This window comes from Rhamphochromis sp. 'chilingali' (genome assembly GCF_963969265.1).
Source record: "Rhamphochromis sp. 'chilingali' genome assembly, chromosome: 5".
Taxonomy (NCBI): Eukaryota; Metazoa; Chordata; class Actinopteri; order Cichliformes; family Cichlidae; genus Rhamphochromis; species Rhamphochromis sp. 'chilingali'.
The window spans coordinates 17,132,537-17,151,464 of record NC_137932.1 but is presented as its reverse complement, the minus strand read 5'-3'; the positions used below and the strand labels follow the sequence as shown (position 1 = coordinate 17,151,464).

General features: G+C 40.2%; 1 protein-coding gene across 1 annotated transcript in view; it reads left to right on the top strand.

Annotated features, from left to right (window-relative positions):
- The window catches only part of susd6 (sushi domain containing 6), a 31,516-nt gene extending 15,350 nt beyond the window's left edge, over positions 1 to 16,166 (top strand). The window contains exons 3-7 of the mRNA XM_080881969.1: positions 10,919 to 11,116; positions 11,625 to 11,819; positions 11,949 to 12,087; positions 12,829 to 13,301; positions 13,768 to 16,166. Coding sequence (XP_080738095.1) covers positions 10,919 to 11,116; positions 11,625 to 11,819; positions 11,949 to 12,087; positions 12,829 to 13,301; positions 13,768 to 13,793 — 1,031 coding nt within the window. The 3' untranslated portion in view covers positions 13,794 to 16,166. The remainder of the gene's footprint in view (positions 1 to 10,918; positions 11,117 to 11,624; positions 11,820 to 11,948; positions 12,088 to 12,828; positions 13,302 to 13,767) is intronic.
- The last annotated feature ends 2,762 nt before the right edge of the window (positions 16,167 to 18,928 follow it).

Genomic DNA, 18,928 nt, shown 5'->3' with positions numbered 1-18,928 from the left:
GAATATCCTATTTTTGTATTTGCATATCTATTTGTATAGGTGTCTTCCATCTATCAGAGTCAAGAAATGTCTTTTAAAGTGCTTATTTTGTCTGACAAAGTGTTTAGCCAACACACTTAGATTTAGAAATTATGTGTTTTTTTGGCTCTTCATTTTCATGCAATGAATTTGCTAAATATGTTTAAATTGAACAGCTGGGGCTTGCATTTGTAGGCTGAAGTTATTACTACTAGTTGTTTATGTCGCTGCGCTGGAGTCCCACAATTTAGTTTTGATAATGTATTTGGCACATTTAAAAATAACTAGAAACTTGTGACACTCTTAATGACTGGAGGCTTGGCTAACTTCTAAATATGAACAATTATTCTATTGTTTGTAAATGACTTATTTGTTGTTCATTGTTTTGTGCTTCCTCTTTGTGCTCTCATTCACAGTGCTAAAATGTAGTGTGGGTAAAGTTGCCCTCCTGGCCGCAGGGCCATTCAGGCTTTGAGTTTTATAACATAGCCGTTCATGTCCATAAATGGCTATGTTTTAGGTCTACCCAGCAGTATAAACTGTACTTTGTAATTGCCTTATGATGATACAATAGTTATCTCTCCTTCTCTTTCTGGACCACTTACTAATAATAAAATCAACCTGCGTTTCTCGCTTGAAACTCTGTTGTTTTGTTTTTACCCTTTTTTCAAGCTATTATGTTTCTATATTCTTAGAAATACATCATTTTATATTCAGTGTTTTCCATCAGGGATGTTTGGCCAAAGAAATCAATTTAAAACTAAAGACGATACTGGAATCATTTTGTATTTATCGCTGTTTCATACGAGCCTGGAATTTTTTGGTCGTGAATCATTTTTGTCTGTGTTGAATACAGGCAGGAACATCTTTGCTTTATTACTCTATTCAGTAGGACTGACAGTAAGTGGAGATGTCATTATCAAGTTTATATTGCCCCTGATGTGTATGCAGTTTCTGAAATAGTTAGCCTCTGACATACTGAACACAATTCATTGCTTGCTAATATGTGAATTTAAAGTGCTAGCTGCTGTTTCTTTGTAACAGTTGTATCTCTGATTAGGAGATAAGGTTGCCTCTGCTATACACAGAACAAACAAAGGGTATAAATGGATCAGGCTTTACAGTAAATAGTCTATCGGAAAGTGTCTGGATTGTTCCCCGGGAAACCTTATGAGAAAATTAACTGATCGTTACAGCAGAGTAAACAGACTTGCAGTGTTTCTTCTTAGATTTGCCACAGACATCCTTTGACGTTCTTAGCTTGTTATTAAGAGTGTTTGGTAACAGTTTAAGGTTTTATGCTGAAGAAACATGAAACGGTGTATTGTCAGCTAAGTATGTTAAGTATATGGGCCAACTGTTACAAAAAATGTGAGGCACACATGGACAAGAAACAGCATACCACTTCTATCAGCAGAGCAGGCTGCAAGTGTTAAGAGGTGACACACACTCATGCTTGATGCCATTTGTCCACCCTCTCGGTGACTTGCTCAAGCAGTTGCTCTGTCTTCGTCCAGTTGGACTTCATTACGTTGGTGGTAAAAGCGAGGCTGCAACAGTGACTGCATTGTCTGAGTGTGGGTAACATTGTTTCTGTATTCCCTGCCTTTCTCTTTTTGACAGGTATAGGATACCATAATCCTGTATTACCCGATGTTGACATAACAGAAGTAAACATTTATTGTTCTTGCTAAGTCTTCCAGTGCTCTGCAGTACGACTGCTCCATTTATTCGTGCTTTCCCTCTAGCCCAGAGGTGTCAAACTCATTTCAGTTCATGGGTCAACACGGTGCAATTTGATCTCAGAGGAGCCAGACAAGTAAAATGAGTGCATTAAAAAATCCCTTCCTTTCATTGAAAAGATGTATAAGTTACTTGTGAAACCACTGAGATTTAATGAGCCATTCATTCACAAAACACCCTGAAATCTCTTAATAAAAATAAGTGCAGTTTTGTCAGTATGTCTCAGATTACAAAGCTGTTCAGTGGAATACACTGAACCCTTTGGCCATATGTTGGACATCTCTAGCTCTAGCCAGTGTGTTGTCTGTAATAAACTTGTGTCCTGTGCTTTTGCAGTGAACCTGTTAATGAAACAGCTCACGCAGGACTGAAAGGATGAGTTGGCCAGAAAAGAGCAGCCAGCTGCAGATTGAGCTTATGTCACGAGCACGAGTTTTATATAACATTTCTTTGCTATTATATCTCGTACACTGCTCTCAGCAGTGGCTCTGCTACTATTAAAACACCAGCATGCCAGCTCTGGTGAGCAGGGTTGGTGATTTCACCCTGACTTTCACCTTCAACAAATGTTCCAGGCTCAGCATTCATACCTCTTCAGGCTGTTAAGCTCACACTGTTGAAATATGATCAACCCACAGTTGCACTGACACTGCTTTGGTTAGGGGGGGGGGGGGGGTTGTGTGTGTGTGTGTGTGTGTGTGTGTGTGTGTGTGTGTGTGTGTGTGTGTGTGTGTGTGCCTGAACACATGCACGTGTATGTAGAAGGGGTCCCACACACTCTTTTGTTTTCCTCTGAAAGCTGAGAAGAAGGAATGTCTGCCTCCCAGCTGTCCTCAGCAATGAGGGTAACAGCAGAGCGAAGGGGGAGCTCACTATTCGCCTCCTCTAACATCCTCCCATCTGTTACATGGAGGCTGAGAGTGAGTGTGTGTCTGTATGTTGAGGTCACACAATAGGGGTACTCCCCCTTGCCCTTACCCTTAGTCGCCTTGGCCTCTCATGCATATTTAACCCTTTAGATGCAAAGTTGTCTGTTGCCCTATTCAGAGGCACGCTGCTTAAATCTGTCACTGTGCCCCATCCCTCAATGAGCAGGAACAATGGGATGTATTGGCAGCACACGTGGCTTGCTAAATGCATTGCAACAGCAGGGGGGTAATGGGTGTGGAGGGGGAGGGGGAGGATGCCTCTACCTGCTTAGAGGCGATGCAGCGTGGGTTAGTTGCTCTGGGGTGCAGCTGCAGGAAGATAAGTGGCGACTGGATGGCTAAGTTTTCTGCAAAATGCTCCTTTGGAGGCTGGCAGCTGTTTGACTCATGTTTTCTGGCAAGTTTCCTGTTTACCCTACAAATGACAACGTTGGCTTTGGCAGCAGTGTAGATAACCAATAGTGGTTGGCCTTGGAGAAAAACAAGTATAGCCTGACTGATGCTGGATCAGGGGATGGGGGTCGGGGGAAGCTGTGTTTATACATAGGGAGTAAAAATTCAGATTCTGATTGATATTTACACATCCAACCCCTTATCCAACTTAGGATTGGCCACCAGCTAAAAATAGACGTGCGCGTGTGTTATGAGATTCAGCCAAAGTAGCTTTAGTTTTTATCGACAATAAGGTTGATAACAGAAGTAGTGAAGATGATGCTGTCGTTGATTATAGTGGAGCTGGAGTCTCTTCAGAGGGAAACAAATAGACAGCGCTGCAACTCACAGTTTTCTCGAGCTAACAATAGCTTAATGAATTTCTACGAACATTATTGCTAAGGATTGTCTTATTGCATTGGAGTCACACTGGGTTAAATATGTACACTTGGGTTTTAAGGGGTATTTATTATTTTCTTCTTTTTTTTGGGTTGTATGGAAGCCCCAAACGCAATTTCATTGTTCTTGACAATGACAATAAATAAATAAATACAAATAAATAGCAACGCTCGTTACTATAAACACAATCAAAGCCTTTGAGGCGAGGAAAACTGATCTAGTTCTGGACAAATGTTAGCTTGGACAGCTCTCACCACAGGGATAAAATGTATGTGCAAGACACCTTGTGATATACCTGCAACCTCTGCTTACATAGTGAGTAGACTGCTTGTATTTGTGAGTACTCAGGCTATTGTATAAAGGCAACATCACCTCCCTTTTCTTCATCCTCCACCTCCCTCCTTTCTTATGTTCTTCCATCTTCCAGTTAAAGCTCAGGACATTGATCAGCAGCACCTTAAAAAATGTGTTTCATGCTTTTAGATTTCAGCTGTGTTTGAAATTTATTCCAATGCTACAGTAATAGAAGTTCACTGTTTTTTTTTTAAATATTTTTTTCTTTAGTTTCATTTCCAATATTTTTTCTTTTTCATTTTTTGTGCTCTTTCTTTCTCTTTAAGCCCAGCCTTTACATATTCTAAGTGGAGTATGATTTGAGTAGGACTGTGTGTTTCAGTGTATCAGGGTTTTTAGTACAACAGGACACTGCTATTATCTGTCGCTCACATAACAAGCATCGGATGTTACATATCACCCACCTAGGTCGGCGTACTCGTTGTGTCACTGTATACTGTGTGAGATGTCTCTCTGCTTTGCTTGAATGTGTGTGAAAGAATAAGTATTACACATAGGATGTTGTGTCACATTATGCAGAAGCAATGACTCATCTAATAACTTCTAGTTTCGTGCGTACATGACCAAATTATGAAATGCTTTCACTGTCATGACTTCACAATAATAGGGTTTTTCCCAACATGTGGAAACCACTAAAGATGTGTTATCCTCCCACCAGATGAAAATAACCAAGACGCTGAAAAGTTTTTGACCTTTTTAAGTGGAGTTTAATTTACTAAAGCATGGAATACATTTGATTAGCAAATGGCCAAAAATGCCAGGAAAATACACAGACTTCTGTTGCGTAAGGCACCCTAGACCAATTGATGTAATTATGTGCAGACCAGTCATGTTTATGAGGTCCATTATAAACCAGGAAAAATCTTTTACAAATACCAAATTTGGTAAAGTCAAAACTTTTACTGACCAGTTTTCTGTCAGTAATCATTTTAGTAATATTTTTACTTTTGGTAGACCTTTCACAATGACCACACTGTCAATTTTTTATTCTTTTTGGATATTTAAAATGAATCATAACAGATTTTACCAATGGTAGAAATGAGTTGGCGAGACCACTAATTCTTTCCAATGCTACCCTCAACACAGGCTCTGGTGTACTGTACTGTACTCTAATAACAACAGCTTGGCTAAAAATCCCACGGATTAGCAGGAGAGACAGGGGAACGTGGCAAAAAACAAAAAAACACCCATCCCAAAAATGACAGCAACGTCGTCAGAAACAACAACAACAGAGGACTTGGAGGGAGGCCGAAAAATGAACAAAAACATATTTACACAGCCAAAGAGAGCATCATCATCCCCTCGGTTTTGAGCTTAATCCAATGCACCCCCCCCCCCCCCCTCCCCATAGCATATATCCATGCACACAAATTCCCTCGCTCCCTGACACACTTAAACATGCCCACTGGAAAACACACCCTCTTTTATGGCCCATTGTTGCATAGAACAACCAGACAGTTGGCTACAGAAGTCATCAGTATCTGATTTGCTTTAGAGCACACCCAGCTTGTAATGGAGGATAATTAGAAATTTAATTTGCTGGGGCAAAGAGGGCTCAAACCCTTTTTCCCACTTCTGTTTTCCTCAATCCATTCCCCACCCCCTCCAGCTCTTAGCAGACTGACTACCATCAGTAACAGATGGGAAAAGGGAGATATTCACAGCCCGTCCGACACTTTAGAGCAAGGCAGGCGATATTAACGCCCCCCGTGGTCTTAGTCTCCTAGAGCATAGCCTTAAGGCGCTGAATGTTGGGATTAGCATTCAGCCTCATGGGTGCCCTGTGTGGGCCCAGTCCTCCCAAATGTTTCCCCAACCTTTTAGCAACTAAGCTCTTTCGTCAGCTTACAACTGCGTTCTTAGATTTATTCTAATATTTTAACCTTTTCACATGTTTGTTTTATTTAACTCAATATGGTAAATGTTGGAGCATAATACTGCTGGGGTCTTCAGTGGATAATGAAGGCAAGTAGGGGATAATCTGTTGGCCACATCCTTAAACACAAATGTATTTGTACAAATGTATTATTTTTTTTTGAAATTCTATAAGTGTGCTTTTTACACTTGTTCCTTCCACTGGCTTTTACAAGGCACTTGTGACTCTCCTTTAGTCATTGTTGTTTTTCGACATTTCTCAAAAACCTGCTCTCTTGAGCAAACTCTTAACATCAGACCAGCGAGAGAACAGCTTGTGTTTAACTGTGACTCATTCCCTTCTTCATAAGCACAAAACGTGGTGTGCTGAAATCCACTCTGGCATTGCTTAGTGCTTTAATCATTTTTCCTAGTGTGTGCTTTCAAAGCTAGTATTCAATTTAGGCTGAGAGGCTGATGGAAAAGGGGGAAACAGCAAGGTTATACATTATCTTTACCACTGCACCATCTCTGGGCACCAAACGAGTGTTTATTCTTTCCTTTAACAGCCTCTATCCGTTTTTGCTTGTCCGATCCATGGTGTGGTATGAACTGAAGACTCATCTCCCCATTGCTGTAGTGCAGAGCCTCTCCCTCACACTTATGACTGTTAGTTGACACTTACCTGCCGCAACATGTCTCATTGTGGATTGTGATTGCTCAGAGCCATCATGTTCCACGGTAATGACGTATTTCTGCGCTCTTCCTTCTCTCGCTCTTCCTCCCTTCTCCTCCTGTTCTGTTTATCTCATGATGAGTGCATATTCCTGTCAGTATTTTATGATTTTACTGCTTCTCGTTATTTTCTTTACCGCTTCTAAACGTCACCTCTATCTTCTTTGGTAATTTTCAGAAGTACTTCTTTTCCCCATCTGTGCTCTTTTTGCAGTTGAATATAATTATATATTTGACCCTCAGGTAGGCTCAAACTAGTTTTGACAAGTACAGTCCCATGAGGGTATGGGTTTAAGTCAAATTTCTTCACTGCTCCACTTCCTTTTGACGTTTCTTTATTTTCCAGATCTTTTTCATCATTTTCACTTTTTAAGCTGTCATCCATTTGAGTTTCTCTATTCCCAAAGGATCCAGTAAGGGAAAAAGTGCGTGTGTGTGCATGTGTATTTTACCCATACCTGAGTCCATGTTAGCACTATAATGCAACACAGAATTACTTTTATTATCACTTGAACAGCTAAGTAATTTCATAGCACCGTTTTAATAGTTTTGTCTTAAGCTTTATACGAGAACCTTCCTGAGACCAAAGCTGACATATTGAAAAAAAGATACATTTACAGTCTTTTCCACAAATTCTTACTTGTGTTGTTCAATCTGGGTAGATAATAGAGGTATCTGATGCTGTTTAAATCATCCTTACAATAGTACAGGGAACCACACTGTGTTCCTCTGCAGTTTGTAAAAATATTCTGGGCTGTTTCTGTCGTGACAAGCAAAGGCTTGTCACTGATTTTCTTTGTGAATGCTAGTCTTGGTGTAGCAGATGCAAATGAAAACTCCAATAATGGAACTCTCACAGAGCTCATATGCAGTTCAGGTTTTTCCTGCCTTGACTGAAAGCACTTAGTTTGCTGGGCTTCTTAATGGAGCAGAAGTTCCCACATTGCCATGCATTTCATTGCCTACGGGGTTCATTCAGACTGGCCTGACTTCAGTAAACTGTGTGACCTGAACAATCTAAGCCTGTCATTGGAACAGTTTCTTACTGCCCTGTCAGCTAACACCATGATCATGCAGGAGCCTTGTTGACTTACCAACAACATAAACAAAAGTGTATGTGCTTAAAGTTACAAGAAGAGCGAGCCTCTCATTCTTCACTCACAAGTATTATACATGATTTGAGATAAAGCCAGATTAAACTCATTCTCTGGTCTCTTCTGTGTTTTTCGGCTCATTATTTTTTTATCAAGCAGCACATTTAAATACAGTATGCAGTCTGAACTCATTACTATAGAATAAAGAGAGAGAACAGAGGAAGCCTTTGTTGTAATAGGTTTAAGGTATTGGCATTGTGCATCTTTTTTTTTAAATCTGTCTTTGTTGAAGAATAGCATTAACTCAACTTACATTAATATGCAGATGCATATTCAGATGCATTTGTATCTGAAGCAGTCCTGCAGATAAGAAAACATTCAAAAGAACAAAAGGATGAATGCAATTACCACTGATCTGTCTTCTGCACTGCTATTGACTACCTTGCAGTGCACCACAAAAGATCAAAACAGTGGCTAAAGGCTGTTGCCCCAAAATGCCCCCTCAGGCCTTTTTTTTGTTCCCTGCTGCCTTTCAGCCCAGGGTCATTAATTCATCACCTTACCACCTCCGTTACTACCATCCTTTACTCAGAGGTCCTTTAATCACCCACAAGCAGTTCAGGGACCGAGTCATGGTGTCAAATGGCATCCTGAAATAAGTGCAGACAGTGTTTGTATGTGTAGGAGAAAGCGTGACTGTGTGTGAGTGTGAACACTTGATACTACTTTAACACACAAAGCTTGGCATTTCTTGTAAGGAAACTCCAGCTCATTGTTAGGGTCTGATTATTACTGGTAATCTCTTTCAGTACATTAAGGCAGCTCTTTAAATATCTCTTTACAGATCCTGCCTATCAAAGCCAACATGTTTGTGTCTGTTTGGATTGTAGATTTTAATTTAGGTAGCTGCTGTAATCATGTTTTTGAACTTGAGATTCAGGATGGATCATCTAATTACATTTTGAGATGTGTGTTCTGTATTAAATCTGTGTACTATAGAAGCTAACTAGAGCATAATTAGTATTTGATTAAAAAACTAAGCAATCAAGAAAATGAATGTAGGAGCAATTATATTAAAACCAAATGAGATGTTTCAGTAAAACCAAATGTGAAACATTTGTGTGTTTCTTTGTCTTACATCATCTTTGACTTTTGGAGACTTGACAGGGTGCAGCTGCTAATCTGGTGATATCATCTGTCCTTTTGGGAAACTTTAATCAGCATTTTTCAGGGTGCTATGTTCTAAATAGTTAGTTATTCAAGATAATAACAATGTTATCTTGAGCTTAAGCCATAATGAAAAATAATTGCTAGCTTCTGCTGATAAAATTAGATGATTTGAAAGTAAAGAGGGTTTAATGTCAACCTCATTATCTTCAATTTTATATCTAAAACTGTACTTATAATTTTAGAATATACATACAATAATGTTATGGTAACTGCATGTTTTGTTCTGCTCAAAACACCCAAACACACACACCCACGAGCTCAGGGTGTGCCTTGTTTCTGGGTGTTGACTTTGTGTGTGTGTGTGTGTGTGTGTGTGTGTGTGTGTGTGTGTGTGTGTGTGTGTGTGTGTGTGTGTGTGTGTGTGTGCGCATGTTTGTTGTGTATGAGTAGGCACTCGCACATTTAGAGTGTTTGCATTTAATCTTGTGCTGCCAGCTTAGAGCGGCATTTCTCTACGGAGATTACAGGATGTTCGAGGCACTGCTGTGGAAATAGTCTCTCTTTCAATCTCTATACACACACACACACACAAGAGGCAAGACAAAGTGCCTGTTTGTGGTGTTGGTGTGTTTGTTTATGTCAAGCAAGTGATAAAGCACTGCATTAGACCTTGGCTAATATGATTTTATAAGTACTCAGACCAGGGATTAAATAATGAGCCATATGGTCATTAGCGCTGATGGCATTATTAATGTTTTTGTGTTGAGTGTTTAATTTTACTTGTTAGTAAAAAAAAGCCACAACACAGTGTATAATTCAAATCAATAAATCAGACAAATATGATGTACGGATTAAAAGACAAAAAAAAATCCTTCACTTATTATGACAAAATTAATTTATACATTATTGCCCAAAGGGGTTTAAGTGTTTATTGGAAAAATACCCGACCTCCCTCCAAATGGGTCACATGGGTGGTAATAAAAATGTATGTGTATGATCCGCATATCTTTTTTCAGTCATACCGAAAGCAAAGTCAGTCTCCTGCTGTCTCAATTTACACAGGTGTTGCAATGTTGATGTCAGATCGGCTGGATTTACAGGCTCTGCTCTCGCCAGTACCAGCTCTTGTTGCCTGCATGTATTAACATGGCAGTGGGAGTGCAGCACAAATTCACTCTAACACGCACAAGACGCAAAGAGCAGTTGCCGTGTCATTGCAGTATGTATGTGTGATATATGGAGCACAGGAAGGTGGATCAAAGCTCGATTAACTTTAGGTCTTCTGACTCATCTTGTGTTTATTGGCTGGCTTAGAGCTTCAAGTCTGTCATTAGCACGGAGCAAATGAGCCTCGCTAAAGACTCTGTCTCTCTGCCAGACAGATAGAACCAATGTTAGCGTGGGCTGAAAACGGTTTAATGAACAGCAAATAATCAAGAGAAATTAGATCTGTATGAAGCTCCTTGTGACATTTTAATCCACTGTAGGCTCTTGAGGTATTCTCTAAGATGCACAGCACGGCTGTCTCCACCTAACTTGTCATGTTGATACAGTGCTTCTCTCTTGCTGTTGTAAAAGCAGCCTAGTTTCAAGTAACAATACCACAGAGCTTTAATTATAAGCTCAACCTGTCAATTTGACAGAGGCTCCCTCTGAAAAGTTGTTTGACCCTGTGGCAGTCGCCTGCAGGGGAGACCAAGATGCAGTTTATGTCAGAGTAATGAAAGGACAGCACTATATTCCAGCAGCATTAATCTACCACTAAAATTTTAGTCAACGGAAAATGGGTCCCTGTTAAACTTTGATGGAGTCGGACAGAACACAAACTGTTTAATTCATAAATTTGGCACAATAATGGTAAATTATTCTTCAGATAACCCAGCAACTTCTCAGTCAAACACTTCCTGTTTCCTTGTAAGCCCTATAAATTGGAAAATTCTACATGAATTGATCCTTAAGATGTACATCATTTCCAGAAGGAGTTTCAGCTTCATTTAGTTACATAATTTATAATCGCTTTATATGGATCAAGATCCCAAATTGGATGCTGGCCTGCAGCTGGCAGTTCCCTAAGTAAGTGAGGGGAAGAGTTCTCAGATCCTGTTTACGTCTTGCTCAGAAGAGGTTCTCCACTGACAACTTAAGCAGCCCACTAATAATTATTTCTTTGACTTGTTTTTGTATCTTCAGGTTGTCAGCACCCACCTGGTGTGCAGCACGGATACCTGCTGAACCAGACTGAATCCAACCGGGGCTCTTTCCCACCTGGCACTGTGTTAGTGTATGGCTGCGAGTCTGGATACATTGCCGAGTCTGGATCCAGATCCATCGTGTGTACCACTTCTGGAACCTGGTCCCAACAACTGCTACGCTGCATCAAAAACAATGGTAAATAAGCTTCAAACATGCAAATATACCTGTGATAAAGCAGACAAGCAATGCAATTTAGTGTTTTTAATGCGACTTCAAGTAGCGTACTGTCAATTTTGTGGTCAAAATCCACATTTTTAGCTGATTTTGCACATAAGAAAGGCACTTTTCTTTATGCTGATAAAACGCGCAAATTATTTTTTAATATTGCGTATGCACTTATGTAGGCAGGGCTGGGAGGATGTGTATGGATATTTGTATTGCTGTCATACATATTTGTATTTTATAGTTTATTTACTCTTAATGTCTTCCCTATAAGGCGACTTTTATTACTTCTAACATTGATCACGTGCTCATAAGAGACATGGCTGTACCAGATCTGAAGTGTCAGACCTCTTTAGAAAATTTAGCTTAATTCTGAGAACTCAAGCCAAAGGAATTAAATAAGTACACATGTAGTAAATAACAGTGAACACATTTTCAACAACAAACATAAAATCTCTATTGCCTGTCTCTCTCTCTCCAGTATGTTCACTCCCTACCCAACCAGAAAACGGGGGCTACCGTTGTCATCCGACTCACTGCAGCCCTCTGATTGAAGGCACCGTCATCGAGTACTTCTGCGCCGAGGGTTACGCTCTGAAGGGAGAGTACAAGTTCCTCACCTGTCGGAATGGCGAGTGGGACCGTCCCATGCAGATTAGCTGCCGACTCACAGAAGGTCTGCCATCTCAGCTAATCTCTGTTAGCTGTTATAGCTCTCTTCATGAGCATGCATAACCAGTTGCAGATATGTTAAAATCAGCAGATCACATTCTCACTTCCTCTACGTCTTGTTTTGTCCTCTCAGAGAAGGAACCGAGTTCTCCACTGGGTACACCTGCTCTGTCTATTGTGATAATCACAGCCGGCTCTGTGGCATTCGTCCTGCTTTTAGTGGTGCTGTTTGTTCTTGTACAACCAAAGCTCAAGTCTATTCATCACAACAGGTAAGACACATAAACTTTGCTGCAGTCTCACACCAGCAAATACTTCACGATAAAAAATTAGTTGGATATGTTGCTGATAACAAAAACGCCGCTTCTACGCAGTCGTGTAGTTTCTCAATCGACTGAAGGCATTTTTAGTTGTGGTTTCATAAATTTCAGGACCTTATGTAACATTTTAGAGGGTATTTTCTAAGACAATTGAATAAATTGTGTTCATATCCTTGTTGCAAAACATAGTTGCTCATCTCTTCTTAATGGACTCCATTGTAAAGCTGGTTTCAGGGAAGTTGCTCCTCCGAAAACATCAATAAAATTGGCCAGTAAAGTGTGATTACTTGAAATGACATCAGGCTTTAGATTTAGTCACATTTTACAGCCCGGTAAAGACTTTTCAGCCTCTGTGTGGCTCTGTTTGTGTTTTGTTTGTTGAAAATATATATATCATATCAGTCTTACATGGAAACTTTCGGAAGCTTAACCTTTGTGCCATAAATGAACACAATCTTTCTGTGACACACCCATCATTCAGACGTTTTGGTTGGCTCGAATCATAAAAGGTTTATGTTTGACTAGTTGCGCAGGTTAGCATTTCTTGAATTCCTTAGTAATGAAACATAACCTATGTTATGAGTTACTGCCATCTGCGTAACTAACCAGCTGTGGTTTCAGCTTGAACATGGACTTGGTTTGGTGATTCACCTGGTTCACACTTTTCATTCTTTCTTCATGTCTGTTTATCAGGAGGGAGCAGGGTGTGTCGGGCCAAGCCAGCTCCATCATGGTGGAGGGTGTACAGGTGACCCTGCCCTCCTATGAAGAGGCAGTATATGGAAGCAGTGGACCATGTGGCCCTTCCGGTTCTCTTCCTCCTCCTTCTTCACCGCCGCCTCCAGTCCCTCCAGAGTCTAGAGTTCCTATTGTGCTCTCTGAGGGGCTTCCTCAGGGAGCCACAGGAGGTCAAAGCTCCAGGAGAACCCGCCACCACAGAGACTTAGACTTCTGTCTCCCATCCACCTCCTCTTCATCCTTCTCCTCCCGCCGTCATGCAGAGACGGTGTTGGTTCACCAGGCTCCCTCTTCCTCCTCTTCATCATCATGGATTACAGAGCACCCTGGGGGTGCATGCGCAGGTCCCCTACCTCTCCGTAGAGACTCTGACAGCAGCGACCAGCACAGCCTGCTTTCTGTCACCTCAACAGATGATTTTTGTGATGGTAAGACAATGCAGTCTGCTCATTTTTCTCTGATTTTTAAGTTGTAGCTGCATTGGTCTAACTGTGTTCATATATATTCCATAGACTGAGTTACAGCTAAGATTCTGAATAAAGACAGAGGAGCACTTTAGATTAAAAACTCAACCACTCTGCATTGGATTAAGTTTGTAAATTTAAATAACTGATTTTTTTTCCCTTTTTTGTTTGTTTTTTTGTTTTTATAGAGGATAGCATTAAAAAGTAGCCAGTGTGACACCTGTGTAATATGTACATGGATTTTATTTTCCATAGAACATGTAAAGTGCATATCAAGGGCAAGAGTAGACAAGATCAAAAATGACAAATGAATAAAACTCAATATAAACTTTGATGTAATGTATTTTAAGTGTGATGGGTTGAGGACTGCACTAAGAATGACCCTAAAGGTATTGGTCATTTGTCATATGACTCTTCTCCTCTCCTGCAGATATTCCCCTGTTGAAGGAAGCATGAAGCCTGCTGGCCTGCTATCAGCATCAGCAGCAGAGCCCCTCTTTCCTTTTCTCACGCTGCTGGCCAGAACTGACTGTGGCTGTCAACCTTCTTCCCTGATCCTGCCCCACTGCAGCCAGCAGAGAAAAGACTAGAACTGTGCCCTTTCCCTATCACAGCCTCTTCTGCCATTGCTAGACATGCAGAGCAAAGCTGACAACCAATACCCATATTGCACTGTAAGGCAATTACGGAGCACCACAGGACCCACCTGCTGGATCAGACTAAAGATGAGCCAGACAAGCAGAGTGGTGCCAGTTTAAGTTAAATCCTGTAGATCCTGTGTATATGAGTAAAAAACATACCTGAGTCAAGGTTGTGTACTATAGGCTATGTATTACCATACACTTGCCTCTACCCAGATGTATTTCTCTATATTAACATTGCTAAAAGAGGCTTCTTCAGAGAAGGCTACAACAATCGAGACACGCCAGCTGCATCTGACACAACTGTGGATACAAAAAAAAAAGAACAAGAAGAAAAGGAAAAAAAAGTGTGATTTTCGCTCCTGATGCTGTCGGCACTCAGTCTTCCCGCCATACTTGAAAAGTTGTGAGTGATGCCTGAGTTCCTTGTGAATGCTGCATGTGGTTTTCAGTTGTTTGCTGTCACGGCACGGCGGCCTATTCTGAATGAAGCATGAAGCCTCCTCTCTGACTGTCTGCTTATCTGTGCATCCAGTTGGCGTCTAACGTGTGGATAAGTAGGAGTGACAACCACTTCACCAAATCACAACTATAAAAAGATCTGTTTCTTCTTTTTTTTTTTTGTTCTTTTGCTCGCTGCACCCGGCATCTGGAAGCTGCTCCTTCTCTCAAATGAGTGGGATTAATTGGTGTTTTGGATCCACAACTTCGCTACACATCTTAGCTGTACAGGGAAAGAAAAACAAAATGCAACATTTTATCTGAGCTTAAGAGTGAGCTGTTATTGTTGTTGTTGTTGTTAAACAAGGTGATTGGGCACATGAGCCAAATTTAATTTCTTCCCATCGTATTTATTGCGTGGCGTGTGGCTCGGTTTGCTTTAAGTTGCTTGATTTTGAGTGCGTGTCTGTGCGTGTATGTTTATGTGCCAGCGAGGCCACAGAGAACATGTCCTCTTATTGGTTAGGCCTTGATACAGCCATTTCCTGATTTGCCTCCCTTCTGATCCGAGGCTGGCTTCACAATGTCCCTGTCAGTCACCATAGGAAAACATCCCTCCCAGCATTGAATAAGTCACATGAACAAACCAGCTTCACTTCGGGCGTCGAGTCCACAACACAATGTGTGTATTATTCATTCGCTCTCAAGCTAGAATAGTTATTATGTTCTGCTGAATGGCTGTAAAACACAGGCCTCCTCAGAGGAACTGGCTCATGCTCATCTTCACACTGAACTAAGGACTCTCCACTTTTGTGCATTATTGACACAAACTGCAACTGGTTGCAGTGAATTAAATAAGAGTTTTGTTATAAATATAAATATATACAGCACCCTGTCACATGTACTCACTCACCCCTCGAATGCCAAGTGCAAGCTTAAGAGAGAATCTTGTTATTCTGTTAGAAGTCATCCTCTGTTTTCGTTGCCACTTGAAAAGCTTAGGGGGTTGAGCTGGTCACCCTGACAACAGCATGACTGGGATGGATCCTCAGAGCTACTTTATAACCTTAACTGCCTGGGAAAAAAATACAATAACACAGCAACCTGTCTGAATTTCTATTCTCAGTTTTATTTTGACATTCGTTTGTCACGTCAATGGCTACATTATTAATGCAAACAGATGTTGCCTTAGACTTGTAAATGTTTTTTCTTTTTTTGATGTATAATCTTAAGCCTCTGCATTGGTTGCGCCACAATACTGCAACATGTTCTGTTTTCCCAATGGCCTTACTCTATTCTTTTCTATTCTATGCATAAAACTGTCTGTATATGTATCAATGAGTTTACTTTTGTTGTGGACACGACTAAATGAATGTCCATCCTTCTCTGTCCTCCCCTAGCTTTTCCAGCTACTGTGATGATGATGATGATGATGATGATGGTGATCCTTTAAGCACCTATGTTCTATTTGCCCTTGGCTTTCTCTTTTGTTACAGGGCATTAAAAAAAATTATGGTAAAGGGGAAAAAATTTAATTCATTTGCATTCAGAAGCACTGTTGTACAGTGTTGCTTCCCAGTTAGAAAAACATCTGGATTTTTGTTTGTTTCAATGCTTTCAGCTTTGGTTTTTCCTCTGTACATGGCAGTGGGTGTGAAGATAGTAATTTAATATTTGTATAAAGTTTAATTTAATTTTACAGTGTGTATATAACTTTCTAATTAAAGCTTTCTTTTGAATGTGTAAAGTGACCTGTCTCTTATTCATTGCCACATCGTGCTGGACCTACTCTGTGTTGCCGAATTTATGCACTTCCAGGAAAATATTGATCACATTCTCATGTCAAGACATTTCCAGTGCAATGTGTATCCGCTTGTGTTACTCGGAACATGATTCATTTTCCTTTGGACTGGAAAATGGAAAACCTGATTCTCGTTTTGCACATGGATGGCCAGCTCCAGTCTGAATGAATGCACAAGCAGACTTCCTAGAACCATATTTTTAAGCCTAACAGGGCTGTGCAGTGAATCAGATTTTTATTTAAATACAAGTCTAGCTTCCTGCAATTATTAAAACAAGATAATCAAGATGGAAATTTGGGGTGGGCGATATAAACGATATACAATAGAAATGATATAAATTTGGCCAACGATAGAGATTTTGACTATACCGCTCTATCACGATAGCGTATGTTGATGACGTCATCAAGCGGCGCCTGTTCTGGTCGAAAGCATTGCAGCGGCTACAACCATTATCATCTGCAAATTATGATGGGCGACAGTCACAGCAAAGAGGTGAAGCACTTTTGAAATATGGGGAAAGCCAAAAACTGCGCTTCCTCCACTTTGACATTGATTCATTAATATTGAATTCTCTGGCAGCTGCGCTATTCCAATGTTGTTGCAGTATATTAATGACTAACCTCGTATTGTGGATGAATAATCTCAGCTGTTCTCCTGGCTGAAGTTTGCTCTGTGTATAGCTTCCTGCTATGCGATTGCATTTGTCCCTAACCACCAGAATCCCTCACGTTAACTTTTATCAGTGGAAAGAAGTTGGCGTTCATCCTCCAGCGTCACTGTGCTAATGTTATGCTAACATAGCTGTGTCGCTAGCAATCACGTAGCACAACATTATATACCAGGTAGTCCAACTTCAGTAACCCTGCAACGCCACTGCTGTTTAGTTTTCTGTCTTTATGTTGGAAGTGGTAGCAGAGCTGTATGTTTGAATTGTTTCAGAAATCTCTCAGTCAGAACATGGTATGTCATGTTTAGGTGGAAACTAGCGAGCTAACTTCCTGTTAACTTGTAACTCCGTTAAATTTAATAAATTCTGTTTTCATGGATGCCTGGATGTTAAACTCAATTGTTACACCTGGTAAAGCAGCAACGCTGATGATTTTATTAAAGATTAAAGAATTTAGACCGTTTTAACTCTGTGTTCGTTTGACTTTTGGACCCAGATTACTCCGCAAAGCTCCTCACTACGGCCAGTGTTGCCAACTCCTCAGTAAGGAAAATCGCTATTGGTTGTCCTAAAAGTCGCTAGAAGTCGCTAAATGACGTCATCGCCTAATTTGCATAATTGGTCATGCTAATCTAATTGTAACCTATGTTGTTGGAGAGAGAAATAACATCGTGGAGGAGACATAAAGTGAGTAAAAAACGTCCTAAATGCATTTAGAATTTATTTAGAACTACAAATTAAATTTCTTTTAGCAAATATTGTTTTTTTTAATGCCACAATTCCAACCCTGATCCTTTACCGGGCTTGGACCGGCAAAAGTGACCCGAAATTGGCACTCTGGTGTGTGTGTGTGTGTGTGTGTTTATAAGTAGTTTTAAACCTTGTGATCCACAAAACAGCATAAGAGTAAAAGAAGAACTGACTGTGTTACAGCACCCGCTGCTTGTTGAGAGTAAAAGAAAAAAAGTGGTTAAGGGGTCTGAATATAGCGACAAAGTCGCTAAGTTGGCAACACTGACTACGGCAGCCATGATGCTCTGACAATCCATCAAGCAGTGCAGCTTACCAAAGTTGTACTAAAACATTTTTTAACAGATTTCTGCACGCTCAAATCGGTTCGAGGTCAGTAAGCACAACCAGAATTCATACATAAGGAACACTGGATTTTTGAGAAAATTAAAGGATTTTAAGTGTTCTTTATAGTGTAAATAAAGCACACTTCACGCCTCAAGGCATGAAGCACCTTGAGGCGACTTTTGTTGTGATTTGGCGCTATATAAATAAAATTGAATTGAATTAAATGGTGTGGAAAATACAAAAGAATATATTGCGATATATATCGTTACCGCACGTGCTTCAAATTATACCACGATATGGATTTTAGGCCATATCGCCCAGCCCTAATGGAAATCTTGTTTAGCTTTAAGCATCGTTTTACTTCACTTTTGCCTCTCCATTTAATGTCCAGATTGAATTCACAGGCTATGGCAGAACTGCTTCTTTTAGCTTTTCAGCTGAATTATAATTAAAGCTAAAGGAATCATTCAGTATTAAATAATTCTGATCTATCCATATTGATCATATATATTTTTGCATTACCTAGCAGCTCAGTTTTGGATGGTATTGCATCTCCTCCAAATCAGTAGAAATAAAATTTAAACGTTTAACTGATAGGAGATGGAAATATGTGTACTCATGGTTAAAGGTTATCGTGGTTTGTTTTGATCTATGTGTGTTGTCTGCTGTATTTGATTGAAACCTGAGAAGCCTATCCTTCTTTAAAGGTGTGGTATTGCTTTCTTATTACCTGTTTGTTTGTTTTTGTTTTGTTTTCTGCTTGATTTCTGTAAAAATTATTGCAACTTGCGCCAACAGCCCAATTAAACCGTAGACATAATGCTCAAAGTGAGAAAATTGGTTTTAAATGTTTTCTATATAGTTGCCGAGTGACACCTAGTGGTCAGACTCCAAAACTACATGAGTCGGATTTGTGACGTCATCTCCGTAGACGTTCTCCCAGCACTTCGGCTTTTTTCGAGT